Raw genomic sequence first — 18,073 nt, forward strand, 5'->3', positions numbered from 1 at the left:
CAGTCAGAAAATTAAAAATAAAGATAAAATACAATGCATGTATAAATAAATAAATATATAGTTGGACAGTCTTTATATGTAGTCTATATATGCGTGTCTGTAATGGGAAATAATCCCTGCAAATAAATCCCTGCGTAAAAATCTCAGCATATAGACAGAAACGTAAGTCCAGACTAAATTTAAAAAGAGAAAACCTGAAGAGAAGGTTACACAGTAGTCAGAGATAGCAAGTTACGATAAGGAATAAAGTCAAATGGGTTAAAACCTAAACTAAGGCAACATTACTCCGATATCCTAGTTCTAAGCCTTCATAAATTCCAATGACAGAAACGTATAAAAAGTACAAGTCATGGAAATTACTACAAAGGCATTAAAAAAAAGACAGAGATGCTACACTCTATTGTTGTGACCCACACTACTCGTCTATCCTGGTCTTAAGTCTCCATACTTTTCTGTCAGAGGTCATGTCCTCGGTAAGGGCTAAATCCTTCAAATCAGATCTCAAGCAGTCTACCCACTTCCTCCTTGGTCGACCACTCCTTCTGGCACTGTCGACTGTAATCAACTCTACCCTCCTGATCGCATCCGACGGTTGTCGCCTAAGGACTGCCAACGACTGCTGACTTTTCCCGGCTTTCCTGGGATTTCTTTAATGTTCATGAATTTTAAACTATTTTTATAAAAACTCAATTTTAATTGTTTTTTTCTTTCTCTAACATGCATAATTTTAAATTCTTGAATCCCGAAAATATAACCGAATTCTTTTCTTAAAAAATATAAAATGATTACAAAATAATATCTATTAATAATCTATTTTAATTATTGATAAAACACATTTATCTTACAAATACAACGCTCGAACCTAAAACTCCAAAAAAAAAATTAAAATTCCCTTTAATCATTCGTATTGTCAAAATTGTAAAATTACAGAAAACGAAATGGATAATAATAATAATAATAATAATGTACACGAAAATTATTTAAAAGACGAACTATGTGTCAAATGTAAGTAAAACCGACCCACCCATTAATCTGGACATGCACATACATGCAAATGCAAATGCAAAAGCTTGGAGCTACTCATCCTAGTGGAATTCATTGATCTTTTATGCGTGTGTGTAAGAATATATACGGATTTTATATCTTAAAACTATTTCAATCATGTTTAAAATAATGTATATTTATACCTAAGTTCTTTCGTATGGTGTAATAATAACAATGCTAGTTGAATTATATAATTGAAAGTTATTAATTTTAGAAAACATATAATAAAATCAAATATTTAACATATATTACATGAATTAACTTATTTGAGTCTTACTTTGATTAGCATGATTATTATTATAATATTTAGGAAAATATAAATTCGAATGCACTTAAACACATGTTATTCTCTTATTTATCATAATAATTACATCTAGATAATATAGTTATTATATTAAAAACTTTACATTTAAATACTAACAATAGCATAATAATTAATCCAAAATGAGAGTGTTTTCGGTTCACCGGCATTATACTCTTGGTATAATATTTTGAGTAAATATTTAAAATAATTTACATTTTAAATGAATAATGTATTTTTAAATAACATTTTGTAATTGTTTTTATTTTGATTATATTACAATAAACCTCCTCCCTATAGAACCTATCGTACTTCTCTCGTTCTCGGTCCTTGTAAACTGGCAGATGCTAGACTGTTCTGTTCATTAATTTTACGAGTTCCGCAAGCAAAGTAAAGCATGTACGGGCAATAATTCATGCAATTCGAATATCAAACAAATAAAAGAAAAAATAGCATCAAAATCTAACATCTATCTCTTGTCTTGTACTGAGTAATCACATCACCGATTTCACTATCAATGAATAAAATATGAATACAAATGCTTTGAAAATATTTTTTCAATTAGGTTAATTATATAAAAGATAATTTAATTATGAGAGTTCTAATATGATAATCTATTTATTAATTTTTAACAATATTATTTAATTATTTAAATCATATCAATTAATATATTTGATTATGAGATGATAGGATAGGTACACCACATATCATCATTTGATTAATTTTTAAAAATAAGATGCATAAGTAACGATAATCAAATGTGTAATTATATAAAGTTTTAATTATTATTAATTATCAAACTAGTAAAATTAAATGATCTGATTGAAAAAATGATAAATTAATTAATATAGTAATGATCATATGTATAGTTTACCTTCCTAATTATTATAATAAACACCATTTATTAACATATTAATATTAGTCAAATTAATTATGAAATTTTATGGGTAAAGTACACAAATAATTTTCTGATTATAGGGTGTTATTTTTTTAGTCCTCTAATTATTTAAAGTTATAAAATAGTCCCTCAATATTAGGTATTGCTTTGTTGAGTCTCTCGACTAAAAAATTACAAAACAACCATATGACTATTTATAAGTTTCAAACTCATCTTTTATGTTAAAAAAATTATGATAGTTTGAGGTGGACGTTAACCTGCTAAATAAGACATGATAAAATCTTATTTCATAATCTCAAACGACTATCATATCTCAATTAGCATATTAACGTATAACTCAGACGATCATTAATTTTTTAATGAAAAATGATGAGTTTGGAATATAATGAACAGTCAGATGATCATTTTGTAACTGTTAATAGTCAATGGACTCAACAAAACAACACCATATAGTCGGATGATTATTTTATAATTTTTAATAGTTGAAAGACTCAATAAAATAATATCTTATAATCAAAGGACAATTCGTGAACTTTACCCAACTTTTATTTGAGAAATTCTTTAATAAAATATTTACTTTATCAAAGGCGCACACGAATGTAGAGAACCAACATAGAGTTTAGTTGGTTACACCTACTATAAGTTCCTTTCTATAGTTCATTGAAAGAGACATTTTTTTTAATCTAATCACATTTCCTAAATAATCGATCTTTCTTGCAACAAAATTAAAGGGTTGTTTGGTTCTGGAAATGTGAGATTTTCATGGAAATGGAATTCACATTTCCTCGTTTGGTTGGTCAGAAATCTCATTTTCGATCATGTTTTATCACTAATAGTGGATTTTTTGGGGTATATTATCGGGAATGTCATTACCCCTTTCCTTAGGTATTGTTTGATTATCGACGTTTTGGACTAAAATGCCCTTAATTTTTTTTTTCAAAAATATCATTCTTTTGTCATTAAATAATAAAAAATTCTACGAAGGTTAAATTATAAATTTATCCTTAAACTATTTTATATTTACAAAACAATCTATAATTAAAATTTTATATGAAGTTAAGAGATTAAAATAAAATTTTATCGTTTTATTAAAATTTTTATATTTTCAATTTTGTAAAAAATAACTATATAAATTTTATGAATTTATTTTTTTTTAAAAAAAATCTATAAATATTTTTTAACTTGTTAAAAAACAAATATATAATAAGGATAATTTGATCAAATATATATTTCAATAATCTTTTATTCCTTTAGCTAAACACGACAATCTTACATTTCTCCTAAACCAACAAAACACAAAATACAATATTATCAGTAATCTTATTCTCTGATAATCTTTTATTCTCACTGATAATCTTACATTTCATGAACCAAACGCACTTAATGTGTTGTTTTCGTTATTAAGGACAAAAAAAAATATATATGTGGGGTCCACCTGTGATGTAGGACCCGCCACGATTCCCCACCCCCTTATCCTCAAATTTAACGGACGTTTTCCCCGTCCTGGCTTTCCGGATTCATCACGTAAACCACGCCGTCAACAACTCAACATTGAGATTGACGGGGATTCCTATTTCACCGTCAGAAGTCCTCTTGCGCCATTTCGATTTCAATTTTTAGAGGAAAAAAAAAAGCCACAACGTTGTCGATAACACGGACCAAAAGGCGACCAATGACTGCCTTCCTTTTTACCACGTAGGATTACTGTGCTTTTTCCTACGTGGTAATGGTATTCGTGTTTTTGTTTTAAAAAAAATATGGCCACAAATTTCTCAAAACTAATCGCGAAACATTTTTATCATCTTCCTCGCCCGGGTGTTGGAAAAGAAAAATTCCTTGGACAGGGATCTCACCAAATTATATTTTTAAATTAAGATTTTTTTTACGGTATCAAGAGAAAGATGTATAAATTATTCATTTTTTTCATGGAAGACATATGGACTTCAACGTTTAAGCAAAAAATCTTAAACCTTATAATATTATTTTTTTAATCTTAAAATTTAAAATATTAAATTTAATATATTAAAATAAACAGATTAAATAAGGTTTACAGTCTTATAGAAAAATGTTTCCCAAGTATAAATATAAATAAATCACTCTCTCTGTGAACCGTCGGTTTTCTCGATGCTAACTGTGTCTTAGCCGCAGGATTTAAGTTTTCCCCACGTGTCCAAATCCTATAGGAACAAAGACTACGAATAGATCCGGTAGCATAGGGGGACAATGGTATTAAACCTGGGGTTTAAGCAAGCAAAAGAAAAAAAAGAGGTGGTTTTCAGAGGGTTTTGGCAATTAGAGAGAGAGAAGAGGGAAAACAAATTGTTTTCTTTTCTGGTGAGAAAAAAATTGTAAATTTTCAGGGAAATTCCCGAATGGCCTTTGTTTGAAAAACACAGAGAAAATTTCCCTTTTGTTTTCTGGGAGAAAATATGGGGTAGAAAATAGAAGTGAGTATTGTTCTTTTTATCTCTCCTTTTCCTCGCCTGGGAAGATAGGATAATTTTAATTTTTATTACTTCTTTCTGCGATCTTACGTTTGGTTGTAAATTTCATTTTCTGAGCGAAAAGTTCATAGTTTAGAGGAGTTTTCTTTTTCCAGATTTTCCTTCTGCCGAAAGTTTTCGGGCCTCTTTTGTTTGCTTGCCTAGAAATGGTGAGAAAGTGGAAGGAAAATTCGATTTCGATGGTAATCCGAGGACAAAGCTTATGAAGGACACCGGAGCTTTGATATTTTAAGCTTCAAATGCCTGTTATTTTTATCCTCTGTTTTCGGTTTTCTTTTGAAAATTCCTAGAATCTGTCACTTTTGACGTTAAATTCTTCTGCTTGTTGATGAATTTGGGCAATAAGGCATTCGATCTGGATTTCTTGGACAATTTATCGGAAAAGCCGAGGGGATGATCAAAGATCCTTTTTAGCTTTTTTTTTTCAAGATAGATCTTTTCTCCAGGGTTTTAGATCTTGTTAAAAGCAAATTTTACCTGAGTTGCAAAGAATATATGGGGTTGACGTCTGAGTTGGTTATTTGGTTTTGAATACTCTGTATCGGGGTTTTGTTGTGGTTTAGGGGTTTGTCTTTCTAACTTAAGTTTGCTAATTTCTTTTCACTTTCCCCAGCTCTTTTTTGAATTTACAAAATTTTGATGTTTTGAACAATTTGAAAAATTAAAGGAAAAAAAGCACTTTATGGTTTTATGCATCTGATGTGGATCTTTCCATAGAAGACCCTTGAGGTAGAGGGCTGGGTATGGATTTTCCATTTCCGATCAGATTATGTTGATCTTTTTGAAGTTACCTTTTAACATTTGGAGTTGAAAATTGGGAGTGGCATATGATTTTTTGCTATGTCTTTATTGTGTTTATTTTCTTATAGAAGGAAAATTTGCTTTTTTTGAACTTTTTTCATGCCTTGAATTTAGTTTTCTGTTTTGCAACTTATTTCTAAAATGGTTGTGGTTTTTTTTATGTCTATTTAATTATATACATCATTTAGCTGAACTCTTATATTCATCTCTTACCAGGGTCCTAGAGACATTGATTGATTCTATTTCTCTTACATTCAGTGTCTTGGAAATTGATTCAAGAATGCCGTGAGTCGCAAATGACGTGTTCAATTTGGTGCTATCATTGAGACATGGTGTTGCAGAAGAGGTTGGACTATGGATTCAGTGGCTATCAGGTGCCTGCCATTCCTCGAGCAACCAGATCAGCCAGGGTTAGTGTGATAGTTTTGTATTTCATATTTACTTGCAAATATTCTGATCTATTTTGAATCGCTACTGTCACTCCTTTTTGTAGAAAAGAGTTCCGTTTAGAAAGAGAGTTGAAGACAACCAGATAAGTGCATTTGATTTGCTGGCCACTGTTGCTGGAAAGTTATTGCTAGATAAAGAAACTGCTTCAAATACTACATGGACTGCGGAAGATCAACCTGCAGCTGAAACAAATACCATAAAAGAGGAAAGGGGGGATGTAAATCAGTCATTGAAGCTGGAATTTTGCAATCAAGACGGTGCCAATACCGAATTCATTGTTTCTGAACCCATTCCACAAACTAGTGACCCAAACTGTAGTTCTAAGGAATCCCCTAGTCTTCGAAATGGTGCCCTTGTAGCAACTTCTGATTGCTTAGAAAGAGTTGATGCTCAGAAGTTGATGAATGACAAAATCAAGAATGAAATGGAAGGTTTTCCCTCTGTGTGTGGGACATCTGGTGATTGTATTAAACCAGTGTCTGGAAATAAAGTGTTGACGGATGAGGAACTGGATAGAACTGATAAGGCTTCGATTGGAGAAGTGGCTGATAAATGCTCCTTTGAGGATGCACTGGTCTCAGATGTTAAACCCCCTGCTCTACTTAGTTCAGACTGTAGTTTTAAGGCACGTTCTTATAGGGACCACAATCCCCTTGTTTCTTTTCCCGCAAAAATGGGATGATGTAAATGTAGTTAGTAGAGATGATGATGAAAAATCTTCAGGGTGTACTCACCCTAGCCCCCTAAGAGAACCATTTAGGTCAACCCCTCATATTGGAGACCGAAGAATAAGGAAGATTCTGGCTTCTAAATACTGGAAAGTTGCTTCAAGATCGAAGAATGTGATGTGTTCCAATTATGGTATGTGGCTTCTTGTAATCAAAATCATTTCAATTTTGAGTATATCATCTGGTAACATATGTAGGATATTTACAAGTGTGTAATTTTTAATTAAATGAATATCTTGATCCTTCAGATGAGAATTTGAAGTCTGGTTACTGTAATAGGAGAGCTTATAAACGCTTAACATCTGGAAGGAACTATCCTTTCAAAAAAAGGAAGTTTTTCTACTGTAGCTCAGAGTCGAACTCGGACGGAGGAACCAGCTGTGAGGGCATTTCTGATTCAGCTTGGAACAACAACAACAACGGAAATACTTCCTTTCTATATTCAAAGATGCATGGAGGTGAATTAAATACTTCTCATCTGTAACTACGTTTCTTGGTGTTTATTGCTAACATCTGCATTTTGCTGATTTGTTCTAAATCTTTTGCAGTCACTGGAGAATCATCTTCACCAGCAGACCAACACCAATCATTCACCTCTAGGAATTCCCACGGTATGAGAGCCTTTTATGCAGTGATTCACATGTAACTCTTTTCACTTGATTGGTATGTGCCATTGAAAGAGGTTCTTACATCAAGATGTCTTTCCCTTTACTCAGTGAAGCTCAGGATCAAATCTTTCAGGGTGCCAGAATTGTTTATTGAAGTTCCAGAATCTGCAACTGTTGGTTCTTTGAAGGTATACTGATCTATGATTCTGATCATTGTGGTAGAATGTCGGTTTGACTGCCGTTCCAAAATTTGACAGTAGAGTGCTTAGAGATATCTCTTGGATTTCTTTTTGCTGCTTTTGGACCTTGAAGAATTATGTCTTTTCTATTAGTATCACTATCTGCATTTGTATTTCTTCCTTAGAGCACCATCTTACTTCAATCCGTGATGGATACTTGGACTGTATCTTTCATAAATTGTAATTCCACTGTCTGGTCTCATCTACTGGCTGGCTTGGTAATTACATTTCCTCTAATGATGTGAAATTGATCTGTAGAGGACTGTAATGGAGGCAGTGACGGCGATACTTGGAGATGGATTGTGTGTTGGTGTACTTCTTCAAGGAAAGAAGGTTAGGGATGACAATAAAACTCTGCTGCAGACGGGGATTTCTTGTGATAATCAGATGGATGCTCTAGGTTTTAGCCTGGAGCCCAACCCTTCTCATACTCCCCCTTCATTATGCCCTGGGGATTCTCCCTTAAAACTTATCCGTGACACTCCACTACCTGTATATAGGTAATAAAAATAGTTTTACAGGTTCAGTAGATATCCACTTGTCTGTGATGGTTTAAGTATGGTCTCATGTTGTTCTAGACTTAAACATATGAAAAGAAGTATTTTTAACTTAGTGGTTTTTTTCTTTTCTTCTTTTTGTTGTTGTTGAAAACGGGATAATGTTGCAATTGCTGGCACCTATTAGAATCTTCATCTTCTAGGATCTACCTTTTTCTCCTAAATACTTGAAGAAGATGCCAACTTTTTGTTTGATAACAGTATTCTCATTCAAGAGGTGTTAGCCTTGAAGAGCTGGCTGACATTTTGTCTCATTCAAGATTCTTATTCATTCCTCTTTCAAATACTCTTAACCATCAGATCAAATAAGAGTTATTTGGTTACTGTGCCAGATTCAGTTTATGATTTAATACTGTTTTTTGGCAGGTATCCAGCAAATCCTGGTTTAGATAATCAGGTTACTTGTGATCTCTCACCCAAGCCTCGCAAGCCTAATTCTGGAAACTCCATTGAAAGTAATAATGGTTGTGCATCCACACCTACTGACACATGTTTGACAAAAGCACACCTGAATCTAAAGCATTGATAGCTGCACCTGCATTGAGCATGGAGACATTAGCTGTGGTTCGAGCTCATAAGAAACCCAAGCAATCTGAAGTTGCACAGCGAAGAATTCGTCGACCTTTCTTTATTACTGAAGTTGAAGCCTTGGTTCAAGCTGTTGAGAAACTTGGAACCGGAAGGTATGTTTGAACCTAACCAAGAAACGCTGCTTATTTGCTAATTTTCAATCAATTCATCATGATACCCAGTCAGATATTTGCATGAATGCTTGCTCTGTGAAAAAAATGTAATCAAAGCTCAGAAGATACTCTGAAAGTTGTTTTCATAAAAAATGTGGATTTAACTTGGAAACTGTTGGCCTATTTGTGGGGTTAGGCATACGGTCATGGTTTAATTGGCTTTATTGATATGCAGGTGGCGCGATGTTAAATTAAGAGCTTTTGATAAGGCGAAGCATCGCACTTATGTTGATTTGAAGGCAAGTCCAAACTCTACTTTCATAAAGCCACTGCAAAAACTGTTTATCCTTATCTTAGGCTAATCTCTCGACCTGCTGAGTGCTGGTGAATCTGCTTCTTACTCGTATCTTGTTTATCATATTTTCATGCCTATTACCGAATGCCTAATTCCAGTTTGTATCTTTTGGTTTTAGCTTAATACAATTGTATATTTGTAATATGGCTTGCTGGAACTTTATGCTGCTTTTGATCTTTCAGTTGGAAATGGGAAACAAAGAGCGTGTTTCTTAGTCATCTTGATAAGTAGATCGAAAACATTTCCATATGGTTGTGATGGTTTTTATTGGGCTCGTGCAGGATAAGTGGAAAACTCTACTGCACACTGCAAGGATATCCCCACAGCAAAGGCGCGGGGATCCGGTGCCCCAAGATCTCTTGGACAGGGTTCTAAATGCACACACCTACTGGTCCCAGCAGCAAGCCAAGCAGCAGCCGTTGCCGGAAAGCTGCCTTCTCTATCATAACTCTAATATGATAGCTAGTAGCCGACGTGATGTTGATGAAAAAATCTTAGCTTGATGATGGGTTTAGGACATTGTCCGTTGCTTTGTTTTTCTTATTGATTTCTTGTATTTGTATCATGATTATGTAAAAAAAAAAGTTAAGCCAAGGATGAAATAGAAGTACTATGTAATATTTTATGGTATGCTCTGCCAATAACGATACTTGTCCCTTTTGTAAATGGTTGTAATAAGAGCTTGCTACGTGCTAGCTGAATTGAACTTGGTGAATATGTAAATTATTTAGATTAAATCTTGAGGTTTAAAGGGCGACACTTTCTTTAAAAGAAAATACCCATTCATGAAAAACCCAAATTGAAATTATAAATAGAATAATTGAATCTTTTGGCATCTAAAATGAAGAGGACGTATGCTTATCATTTGGCTAAGATCATTAATATTCTTTTCTGGCATGATCATGCACTCATTCTCCTATTGGTTGGCTTGTACCAGCTCTTGGAACGTCACCCTCAGTCTCTTTCACAAAAAGCAATTTATGCATTATTGGAGTTTGAATTTGCTAAAACAATAAAGGTATCAGATAAGTAAATTGAAAGGCTGACAATAGAATGGATTGGTTTTCTTTCTTTTCTCTGATTTTTCGAGTCTGGAAATGTCTGATCTTGAAAAAGAGATGCATGTTAGCCCCTATAAAATGTTAAGGATTTTATTTTTAAGGAAAAAGATATTTGAGAAGTGGGTTTTGAGTAATGAAATTGTTATGTTATTTATTTATGGATTAAATTGTTTTGTAAATAAATTCATACATTATTCGTATTAATCAAATTCATTAATGGTTTTGGGTTTAGATTAATATATCATTTATTATAATGGAAAAAAGTATATAACATAAATTATCAATGCATCAAATTTACATAATATAAAACACATTTAATACAATTATTATAAAATAAATAAATTAGTTCAAGCATTAAAAAGCCCATTCTCAAAACATAGGTTGCTAGTTGAAAGAGAAATGTTTGGAAGGGATGCCATTAATGTTATGGCATGTGAAAGTATGGAAAGAACTGAAAGACCAGAAACATACAAGCAGTGGCAGCTGAGGAACCGGAAAGCTGGTTTGAGGCAGCTTCCATTAGAGCAGAAGATATTGAACAGAACAAGGACTTCTGAAATCAGACTACCATAAGGGTTTTGATATTGAGGTGGATTGCCAATGGGATAGGGAAGAGAGAGAGAGAGTAATGCAACTTAAATGAACACATCTGAAAGTTAAGAAGCTGATATTTTAATAAAACGAGAACAGAGTTACACATTGGGTTTTGGGAACATGAAAATAAATTTTAATGTACTCGCTATGTTGAAGACAATTTCATATATAGGATCACCTATTAGGCTTTGGTGGCCTGAGAACACTCCAGTCGAGCTTCTCACGCTTTGACTGCTTTTTGGAGGAGGGCTTGCTGCTGCTTGGCGATGAGTGAGAGGCATTACTATTTTTGGGCGATTCATTTGGATGTGCTGGTTCAGAAACTATGTCGGACTGTTTTCTCTTAAGGTCTCCATTACCTTTGTGTTTATCCGTGCTGACTTTAGCACAATCAGTCGCTTCAGATGCAGATCCATTCTCACTGTTGCAATTCAAGGGCAAAAAGTCAGATAAAAATATGCATCTCACGAGTTAACCATTGCAGACCCCCTACACGTATCTAATGTTTGATTCAAATCTTTCATTTCTTAAGACTTTTATAATTACAACACAATACTGCAACATTATTTTCCAAAGCTTTCAGGAATAACCAGAACATTAACAACAGCTCATGAAAAAAGAGAAAGAAAAATAATACCCACCTAGACAAAGTCCTTCCACCAGAGGCATCTGGCCGACACTCATTTGATGCTGCTTCATTCAGTTTCTACCATGACAATGCTTTCAAATGAGGACAAAAGCAACAAGAGAACCAGATTAAATGGAAAGTTATTGGCAAGAATTCTTAGGTCAGTTGACCCTTTAAACTCACATCAATAGAAGGATTGAAACTTTGAAATGACATCCGCCCAACAGTTGCTCTGGGACGAGGATCCCCTTCCAATATGACAACACTGAATGTTTGCAAAGGTAAAAAGTTGTAGTTAAACAAATTGAAACAAGGACAAGTTCACAAGCAAGCAAGCAGATCCCACACGTACATCTTAGCAAATCTATTTTCACACAGGCCCTCCTTTCTCATTACATTCGGTTCACAAAAATAATTTTCCTGCAGAAGAATTTAATTATTAAGGGTCAATTTCAATGGTCTGCTTTGGAAGAATCTTAAACTCCCAGGAAGCAAAAACTATGAATTGTTTGTTCTCTCGCTCGTTTAAGGATAAGTTATGGAGCAAACGAAGTATACTATAACCCATAAATAAGCAATGGTACAATCACATCGGATGCATGATAATGTCAAAGGTTTGTAGCATATCATAAGAAATCTAAAACAAAGCTGAAGCAAAAACAAAATTCAATATAGTTTAGAGATTTAAGACAAATCATAAACAAAGGGTGGAACTTTTAGTACCATTTTCTAGTAATAGTATTAATCCCTTCAGGTTTAACCTCTTCTTCCTTAATCGCTTTCTCCTCTCTCTGAGCTGCCCTTTGCATGAACTATTATTGCATGAAATAGAATGAAAAATAGAACTCGAGCAAGTTAAAAAATAACAACTTTTTCCAACTCGAAAAAGAAACGAAATCCAGGTGAATTAAAACAATGCCTAGTTCAAAATTCAAATAACCCTATGAGAACAAACGGAACCTATAATACAAAAACTTCTGCAAATTCAAAAGAAAATCAACAAAAATAATAATAATAATAATGATAATAATAATAAACCAGATACATTAAAACAAAACCCAAAAATATCAAGGAGGAAAACTACTAAGAAAGAGAAAAAAGCTTCGCGCTCTTGGATTACCTTCAAACCCCTCAAAGTACTGGAGAGCTCTCGCTTCGCCATTAAGGAGACAAAATTTCCTTCAGTGATAAATGAAGACCTTGGAAATAAGATTATTCGAATTAATTATTGTCGCAACAAGGAGTCTTGGTATTTTGAAAGAGGGAAATAGCAGTAGAAGAAAAGAGAGGAGGGGGGGGGGGGTTTAGGGAAATAGGAGTACGAACAGGGCCGATCTAGACGAACCACTGATGGGTTCAAGTCTTGGAAGGCCGGCCCTTCAATTGCGGCTGGCATCTATTACGGGTTATGTATATTTGATGACTGCCTTCTCAGCACATCTCATTGATTTTCTTGAAAAAAATAACTTCAAATATTATCACGGTATAGTAAATATATCATTTCTTTTAAACGTAATACAAAAAATATGAATCTTCTAAATCTTTTACCATTTCATTTATGATATAAACTTAATGCAAAAAATATAAATAATCGATATTGAAGGATTTTGTGAATTACTCCCGATATCCTTCAAGAAATAGACCACACAGATGAACCCAAAAGAAATAGACCCCTCAAGTATTTAATAAAATAATGTACAAATGATACACTGTTAAAATGCAGCGTATAAAACAGTTGTGGAAAGAAGAAAATTTATTAACTCAAATGTACAAAATTCATGATAACCGATCAAGTTAGAACAACCTGTGGAGGAACAATGGGTGTGGATCCCTCGTCGTCTGCAGCTCCACCCTCTGGAGTTTGCGTGCTCTTCTTTTCTTCATCTGCAAACCCTTGCTTAAACCTGTCATAGTTTGTAAGTTCGCTCGATTTAAATGGTCGTTCCCCCAAAATCCAAACCAGATCATCTTGGTGAAGAACTTCCTTTTCAAGCAACAATTCAGCAACTTCCGCTACTTGATCTTTATGTTCCTCTATAAGTTGCACCGTTTTTTTGTATGCCTTGGCTACCCACTTACGCACTTCGCCATCGATGATAGCACCAGTCTTATTGCTATAGGGCTTCAACATCTCAAACCCATCTTCCCTCTGAGGGTAAGAGAGGAGACCTACCTTGTCACTAAAGCCATAAACTGCCACCTGGGCGTAGGTCATCTTAGTCACCTTTTCCAAGTCATTTTGCGCACCAGTAGATATCTTTCCCAATAAAACCTGAAGCACGGGGAAAAAATTAGTTTAGATGCATACATTCCGTAACTAAAATACTTGGAGTTCTAGTTTGAGCCTCGATGTTGGAATATTTTGGTATTTGGAATATAACACGACAAAAACCCAAAACTCAAAAGGGAGCATACAAGTAAATATTTCGTTGAATTCTTGTTTCTATTTGCACCCAACCATGCATGGAATTGGAAATTTACCTGTTCGGCTGCTCGGCCACCAAGGGTCATGCACGTCATATCAAAAAGCTGTTCTTTCGTCATGAGAAGGTTTTCATTTGGAACGTACTGGGCGAATCCAAGTGCTGCTGTTCCGCGAGGAACAATTGTCACTTTCAAGAGGGGTTCAGCATGTTCCAAGAACCAGCCTGCAACAGCATGACCTGATTCATGATAAGCAACTGTCTTCCGCTCGAGTTTACTGATTACCTAATTGAAACCCAGAAGAATTTGGTTTTAGAGTGAAAGAAGAAAATTGGAGGAATAAAATAATGATGTAATGTTATCTAATCACTACGCTGGACTTAACATGCAATGTAATAATCACCATCTCACACTAATGGCTGATAAAAAGGCAATGTTCCACCCACTGAAAGAAGTTACAGGTTCTAATTTCAATATTCTCAAGGATATTAGATAAATCACAAAAACGAAAAACAACTATAAGAGATAATTACCCTGTTCTTCTTCTCAAGACCACCAATGATCCTGTCTATAGCAGCCTCAAAATGTTCCATTGTGACCTGTGCTCCTCCACTTCTTGCAGCAATTAGTGCAGCTTCATTACAAACATTTGCAATGTCTGCTCCAGCAAAACCAGGAGTGAGAGCCGCAAGTCTTTCAGAGTAATATGATGGCTCATGATCTAGCTTTATCTTCCTTAAGTAGACCAGGAATATCTGCTCACGGCCTTTAATATCAGGTTTATCTATTGAAATCTGACGATCAAATCGCCCTGGCCTCAATAAAGCTTTGTCTAAGATATCAGGCCTATTAGTACCAGCAAGCACAACAACTCCCGAAGTAGTTCCAAATCCATCCATTTCTACAAGCAATTGATTTAGCGTACTTTCACGCTCATCATTAGAACCTGAGAAACCACCACGACCTCTTGCTCGACCAATCGCATCAATCTCATCAATAAATACTATACTAGGAGCACACTGCCTAGCTTCTTGGAACAAGTTCCTCACCCTGGATGGTCCAACACCAACAAACATCTCCATGAAATCAGAACCTGATATTGATAGAAAAGGTACACCCGACTCACCAGCAGTTGCTTTTGCTAGGAGAGTCTTTCCTGTACCTGGTGGACCCACCAACAGAGCACCTTTTGGAATTTTAGCTCCTAGGTCCTCGTATTTCTTTGGGTTCTTAAGGAAGTGCACAAATTCCATGATCTCTTGTTTTGCCTCATCACAGCCAGCAACATCTTTGAAATAGACCTACACAGACCAGAAACAGAAAAGATAGGAAAATAACGGCCGAGTACCTTCTCATATTCTAGCAACACAAAGAAAAGCCAAGCCCATGAATTTAGGAAATAAAGACAAAGAAAACTGGAAAATTTTCAAATTCTAGTTTTACTTTTTATGTACTAGGACTCAAAACAGAAAACTAACCTTATTCTTGGAATTTTTATCCACTTTGGTTATATGGGCTTTTCCTATGTTGAAAATTCCACGGCCACCCTTACCACCACCTCCTCCAACACCCAGTCCACCTTGCATTCTCCGGCCCATATACATAAGGGTTCCAAGAAGTAATAATGTGGGTGCAAACCTCATCAACTCCTGGTACCACATCACATCAGAGGCATATGTCACCGGAACAAAATCATGTGGGTCAATCCCTAAAGCTTCTTGGGCTTCTTCCAACTTCTCCTCAAAAGACTCAATACTTCCAATAGTGAAGTAGCATTTGTATTCACCTCCATGTCCTCTGACAGAAGTATCATTCCCAAGACCTTGGAGAATATCATCACTTGTTTGATTGTATGGCGTGTTCCTCACATACACTTTTGCAACTGACTTATTAGAAACAACTATATGGTCAACTAAACCAGATTCCAGGAACTTGTTCTTGAACTCTTGGAAACTAATCTGCAAGAAAGATTTCCATAGCATACCAATCAAAGCTTAGAAAATAGATGAACATTGCTTATATTTAAAAACCAAACAAATTTAGAAGAAAGAATAAAATTTCCATACTAACAATGATCATTACTGATTCTGTATACGTTTTGGTTCATTTAATTTTTTTATCCACCTAATACTCAATTCTAGATCCAGATTCCAAAACCAAATAAGACTCATTACAATGAACTAACTAGTTACCTTGAACTGTGGATGGCATGGAATGCTAAAACCGGGGGAGAATTCACCCAATCAGAGATGAACATGCTTTAAAATACAAATCACTTGTAAGAGGAAAATGCTTAATGCAACCAAAAAGTTACTAGTAAATACAAAGGGAAGAAAATGTTTTTTTACCATATGCTTATACAAATGACTCAATATTCTAGTATATATGTTTTTAAGCTCAAATTATGAACATTCCTAAAGCATTGAAAATAGATCACTGTCACATCAAAGAAAAAACAAACCGACTTAAATATCCAGAAATTAATTAGGGAGAAATATTTTGGGAATTGCTTACTTGTTGCTGCTGCTCAGCAGTCCAGGGAGACATAGAAAGAAACAATGCAAGCACTAACAATGGTGCAACGAAATTTTGAAAAAGCCTCATGAAAGTTTCCTGAAAGTTTCCCTGCTCATCTGTGTTGGGGTCCTCTGAAATTGATAAAAAAGAAAAAGTAAAAAATGTTAAAGCTCTATACAAGCTATCTTGCAGGCAATTTCAGAGTATATTCATAGACAAGACTTGTATACATTAAAATAGAAAAATAAAGGTAGACACAGTGTCATACTTTAGTAAGCAACCTCAACATTGTATAAGCCTACAGGGCTAAGAAAATCATCCTACAAGAGAAATTTTAAAAATCCTATCTTCCAGCTTCTCACATCACATGATTGCAAGCGGAGAAGGTGTATAGAATTAAAGCCTTAAAAGATGTCAAACCGATAACTTCAGGTCCGCGAATTGATATTGATAGTATTGAAAAACTGACTTGAAAAAGGGGGGAGGAGGATCATGTACTCACCTTTGGAGTCAGATTTTTGGTCATTTTTCTTTGGAATTTCCTTCTTTTCCTTTGGGTAAAAGTTTTCATAATCTGAAGATAGAAGACATGAACAAAAAGTAAAAATTATAAGTTTATGCCAATGCAATATTCAAAATTTCTAAACGAATTTATTCATTAACTCCTCAAGCTTTTTCTCAAGGTACAAATTACAATGTCTAAACTACTTATACCAACAACCCCTTAAATCGAAGGCAATAAAAATATACTTTATTCCATTCCACTGATCCACTCACCTCAAATTAGAAAGATAATTCAATCTCGCTATTAAAAACTAATAATGTCACATTCATTAACACTTGCGAACAAATTATATAACATTGAAAATTCGAAATAAATAAAAAAATGATATATTTCGCTTACTCTTCTTCTTTGGGGCTTCACTTGAGAAAAAGCGGCGGATTCTAGGGTTAGCAAGAACGAAATTTAAATCTGACAAAAAAGCCTTTGAAGCTCCTATTGAAGATAAATATCCTCTCAAATACCCTGATCCCCCAATTAGTCGATCTACGTTTCCGTTCAAACGAGGCAAGCTCGGCGAGCGTCCACCGGTACAGCCACCTCCACCGCCACGATGGAGCAACTTCTATTTTTCAGAAAACAGATGAATAAGCGTAAAAAAATAAGAAATTGAACTGAGATAAAATATAATTAAAAAAAAAGAAAAGACTTACCCTCGAATGAGAAGATCGGGAATATGAACGGCCAAGCTTAGAAAATATCATAATTTGAACGTTGAAGGAAGAAAATGATCAGAGGTAAAATAAAACAAGATACGGAAGATTTAAGTAGAAGAAATAATATGGTGAACGGCGTCAAAAAGTCGATGCATTTGTATGAATTTCGTTTTATTGGGAAATGAAGATTATGATAAATATTAGGAACAAAGTATGGTATTGGTATAGAGATTAGCAAATGGGGTCGGTTCGTTTCCTTTCCATTTTCTTGGCAGCCAAGATACACATGTAAGGACCCAGTAGCCCATTGTTGAATTTGTTTTTAATATAATTATTTTAAAACTATTATTGTAACATTAGAGAATATATTACTTTGAATTAATATTATTTTTTATTTTAAATATCATGTATGGATTTTAATTAATATTTATAATTTGTTGGAATACATTAAAATTTCATTTAT

General features: G+C 34.3%; 2 protein-coding genes and 1 pseudogene across 4 annotated transcripts; 1 reads left to right on the forward strand and 2 right to left on the reverse strand.

Moving 5' to 3' along the window:
* The first annotated feature begins 4,510 nt into the window (after positions 1-4,510).
* LOC120138352 lies at positions 4,511-9,877 on the forward strand (annotated as a pseudogene).
* Positions 9,878-10,899: 1,022 nt separating this feature from the next.
* On the reverse strand, positions 10,900-12,740 carry LOC120138381. The gene is made up of 5 exons (XM_039153862.1): positions 12,572-12,740; positions 12,175-12,263; positions 11,635-11,716; positions 11,465-11,529; positions 10,900-11,244 (listed from the first exon to the last, which is right to left on the reverse strand). The coding sequence occupies exons 1-5, from the start codon at positions 12,611-12,613 to the stop codon at positions 10,998-11,000; spliced, it is 525 nt and encodes a 174-aa protein (XP_039009793.1). The 5' UTR covers positions 12,614-12,740; the 3' UTR covers positions 10,900-10,997.
* A 390-nt stretch (positions 12,741-13,130) lies between these two features.
* On the reverse strand, positions 13,131-17,761 carry LOC120138361 (ATP-dependent zinc metalloprotease FTSH 10, mitochondrial-like). Of its 3 annotated transcripts, none has more exons than XM_039153855.1 (8): positions 17,608-17,761; positions 17,297-17,519; positions 16,895-16,966; positions 16,397-16,523; positions 15,354-15,837; positions 14,409-15,176; positions 13,933-14,160; positions 13,131-13,723 (listed from the first exon to the last, which is right to left on the reverse strand). In XM_039153855.1, the coding sequence occupies exons 1-8, from the start codon at positions 17,656-17,658 to the stop codon at positions 13,241-13,243; spliced, it is 2,436 nt and encodes an 811-aa protein (XP_039009786.1). In that variant the 5' UTR covers positions 17,659-17,761; the 3' UTR covers positions 13,131-13,240. The 3 variants fall into 3 exon arrangements, with proteins under 3 accessions (XP_039009786.1, XP_039009778.1, XP_039009782.1); XM_039153847.1 differs by having other exon boundaries at positions 15,354-15,833; positions 16,390-16,523; positions 17,608-17,658; XM_039153851.1 differs by having other exon boundaries at positions 13,241-13,723; positions 15,354-15,833; positions 16,390-16,523; positions 17,297-17,516.
* Between the last annotated feature and the right edge of the window lie 312 nt (positions 17,762-18,073).

The sequence above is a fragment of the Hibiscus syriacus genome, unplaced genomic scaffold (assembly GCF_006381635.1).
Source record: "Hibiscus syriacus cultivar Baekdansim isolate YM2019G1 unplaced genomic scaffold, ASM638163v2 tig00002219_pilon, whole genome shotgun sequence".
Taxonomy (NCBI): Eukaryota; Viridiplantae; Streptophyta; class Magnoliopsida; order Malvales; family Malvaceae; genus Hibiscus; species Hibiscus syriacus.